At 63.2% G+C, this 3,077-nt stretch overlaps 1 protein-coding gene across 1 annotated transcript; it reads right to left on the reverse strand.

Moving 5' to 3' along the window:
- Positions 1-1,049: 1,049 nt before the first annotated feature.
- Myod1 (myogenic differentiation 1) lies at positions 1,050-2,797 on the reverse strand. Its single transcript, XM_070032062.1, has 3 exons — positions 2,171-2,797; positions 1,608-1,686; positions 1,050-1,321 (listed from the first exon to the last, which is right to left on the reverse strand). The coding sequence occupies exons 1-3, from the start codon at positions 2,795-2,797 to the stop codon at positions 1,050-1,052; spliced, it is 978 nt and encodes a 325-aa protein (XP_069888163.1).
- Positions 2,798-3,077: the final 280 nt, after the last annotated feature.

Here is a 3,077-nt window from a genome sequence, read left to right on the forward strand (position 1 = left end):
TCAACTTTACAAACATAGCTGAATCACGGAGGGGCAGGGAGTTTTTGGAAAAATACCAATAATTAGCCCTAGGTATCTGGGCAGAATTAAACCAGAAGCTCCAGAGAGTGGGGCCTGACAAGGATTTTTTTTTTTTTTTTTAGCTCTGATGTTGTCGTGAATTATACTATCGGAATGAAGGTCAGATGACCCTCTGGACATACTTGGAGACACGCAGGGCTCCTTCCTTGCCTAGACAGCCTGCGGCCTCATCTTGCAATACATCTTCCGCCTAAAGGGGTCGCTGCGGGACAGCGGGCTCGGTTGGCGGAGTTTCCTCCAGATCCCGCCCCTCAAACCCAGGGAAAGCTAGGGAGCCACGGCAGTTATAAATTAGGTTATTTATTTCAAACACCTGATCGAGAGCGCGCACGCGCTCACACGCCTTTTGTAGAAACATACAAATTCCCTGCTGCACCACACACCATGCTTCAGAGATAAATACAGCCCTAGGGGCTCAGGCTCTGGCAAAGCAACTCTTATGTACAGGTATAGATTACAAAAAAAAAACAAAAACAAAAAAACAAAGTATTACAAAAAAAGTGGTCCTGAACCGCGGGATGGGTCACGCCGGTTACCCTGGGGCCTGGGCCGCACCCCGCAGGCGGTGGGAAACACTGGATGTCCCGGTGGGCACGGAAACAGCCGAGGCCACGCGCCCTGAAAACATCACCGGAGCGGGGCTGGATGTGCGAGGGTCTCACCCCCAGGCGAGAGGCGGCGGGGAACAGGGAGGGAGTGTCTTCCCCGCCAGGACCCGCTCTGGATCGCGGAGAGAGCCCGAGTGGCACGGCAGGGGGGCTCCGAGAAGAGTGCTCCGGGAGGAACCTAGCGGGGATTGCGCCCTGGTTTGGGGGAGGAGGCGGGGGGGGGGGGCTGCGGGGGTCCGGGAGTGAGAACACCTCGGGTTCCTCGGAGGCCTCGCTTGTTTAAAGCGCGGTTGGCTTTGGAGGCCGGGGAGCTGGGGCGCACCGAGCCTCGGGCGGGCGGGCAGTCCGGCCGCCCGCTCCTCACAGCACCTGGTAGACGGGGTTGGGGTTGGCGCCCGCAGGGCACCGCGGGGTGGCGTCGGGCGAGGCGGGGCCGGCGCCGCCGGGCTCATCCTCGCCGGGGGCGGTCGCCTCTTGCTGGGCTGGAGGCGATTCGTGCGTGGCGTCGGCGGCGGCGGCGGCGGGGGCGAGCGGGAGCGCGGGCGCCGCGGGGCTCTCGGTGGAGATGCGCTCCACAATGCTGGACAGGCAATCCAGGCTCGACACAGCCGCTCTCTTCCCGGGCCTGGGTTCTGCGAGGGGGAGGGCGGATCTATCAGCGGAGGAGGTTAGGGGGTGGCGGGGTGAGGGGGGGGGGGGACCAGGGGAAGCCATGGCGGGGCTCTCCACTCTTGGGCTTTGTGCCTTGAGTGGGTATGTGGGGGGGGGGGGTAGTAGAAGACTTTTAACAGAGACAGTCCGGAACCATCCAACAAAAGTTCGGGCTTCCGGGGTGGGGGCTGCCCTGTGGTTTGGGGAGGGCGGGGGGGGGACTCGACGGCAGGGAGTTTGGGTCGGCTCACGGGCTGGAATACGCACCGTTGGGCTCCTCGCTGTAGTAGGTGCCGTCGTAGCAGTTCCGCCGCCGGGCGCCACTCAGGGGACCGTTGTATTCCACCTGCTAATGGCAGGGAAGGGACAGGGTGAGCTCCGCGGGACCTCGCGGAGGGGGGGGGGCAGGGGCCGGGGCACCAGTCCCTCTAGCTAGCCGTCCCCTCCCCGCCTCCCCAAGTTCTTCCTTATGATGTGGTGGATGTCAGGTTGGAACGGGCGTGACTAGAGCGTGGAAGCATACAGGGGCCAAAATGGGGGCAAACGATCGCCCAGAAAGACCAATGTGCATTTTGGAAATGAGGGTACACTGGGGAGATGGCTAACTTGCATGTTGTGCAGCACTATGCTAACACCGTCCCCCGCCCCTCCCCGATCGGGCGGAAGCCTCGGTCCCGCGTGCTTCTAAAGCGCTAGGCTACTCAATCGACCCCTAGGAAAGGCTCCCCCCGCCCCCCCCACTCCCCTCGGGCCAGTTCCCTCGCTCCGGAACGCCTATCCCGAAAGAAAGCTGCCTTCACTTCTCGGCCCTCCTGGGGTCCCGGCCTTACCATGCCGTCTGAACAGTTGGAACACGGGCTGGACGCGTCCGAGTCGCCGCTGTAGTGCTCGCCACCTCGGCCTGGGGGCAGCGGGCCGGGTGCGTAAAAAGCGGCGGCGCCCGGCGGCGCGGCGTCCTGGTCTCGCAGCAGCGCCTGCAGGCCCTCGATGTAGCGGATGGCGTTGCGCAGGATCTCCACCTTGGGCAGCCTCTGGTTGGGGTTGCTGGACGTGCAGCGCTTGAGCGTCTCGAAGGCCTCGTTGACTTTGCTCAGGCGGCGCCGCTCTCGCATGGTGGCAGCCTTGCGGCGGTCGGCATTGGTGGTCTTCCGCTTGCACGCCTTGCAGGCCCACAGTAGGCAGCGGCCGGCTTGGTGGTGCCCGCTGGGCGCACGCACGTGCTCGTCCTCGCGAGCTCCGGGGACTGGGTGCACCACGGCCGGGAAGTGCGAGTGCTCCTCGGGCTTCAGGAGCGCGCCCACATGCACAAGGCGCGGGTCCAGGTCCTCGAAGAAGCGCAGGTCGGGGGAGTCAAAACACGGGTCGTCATAGAAGTCGTCTGCTGCAGCAAAGGAGCAGAGAGAACCGTCGGGACCCGTCAAATCTACATCTCTGAGCGGTGGTGACAGTAGCTCCATATCCCAGTGGGTGGCAGCGCGGTCCCGGCTTCGCCCAGCCCAAGCCGAGGAGAGAGAGTTGTAGAAACTTTCCACCACTCCCCGGGAGCACTGGCAGTTGAATGGCAAAATGCCGAGGGTTTGAATGCACACCCGACTGTCCTCCGCACCGCCCTGGCTGGTCGGGCTGGACGTGTAGGCAAGGGGAAGGGTCACAGTGTATTGGGGATTCCTCACCCCTAGATTCGCGCCAGGAGCCTTGGGCTATTTATCTGTGGTGGCCTTAACGCCCGGGAGCTGG

This window comes from Dipodomys merriami, unplaced genomic scaffold (assembly GCF_024711535.1).
Source record: "Dipodomys merriami isolate MVZ:Mamm:240054 unplaced genomic scaffold, mDipMer1.0.p SCAF_21, whole genome shotgun sequence".
NCBI lineage: Eukaryota > Metazoa > Chordata > Mammalia > Rodentia > Heteromyidae > Dipodomys > Dipodomys merriami.

Bases quoted from the DNA above. Each gene is read 5' to 3' on its own strand.
- Myod1 (XM_070032062.1), bottom strand. From the start codon at position 2,797: ATGGAGCTACTGTCACCACCGCTCAGAGATGTAGATTTGACGGGTCCC. The intron at 1,687-2,170 runs GTAAGGCCGGGA...TGCCATTAGCAG, and splicing joins CCAACTGTTCAGACGGCATG to GTGGAATACAACGGTCCCCT. The intron at 1,322-1,607 runs GTGCGTATTCCA...TCCCCCTCGCAG, and splicing joins CTACAGCGAGGAGCCCAACG to AACCCAGGCCCGGGAAGAGA.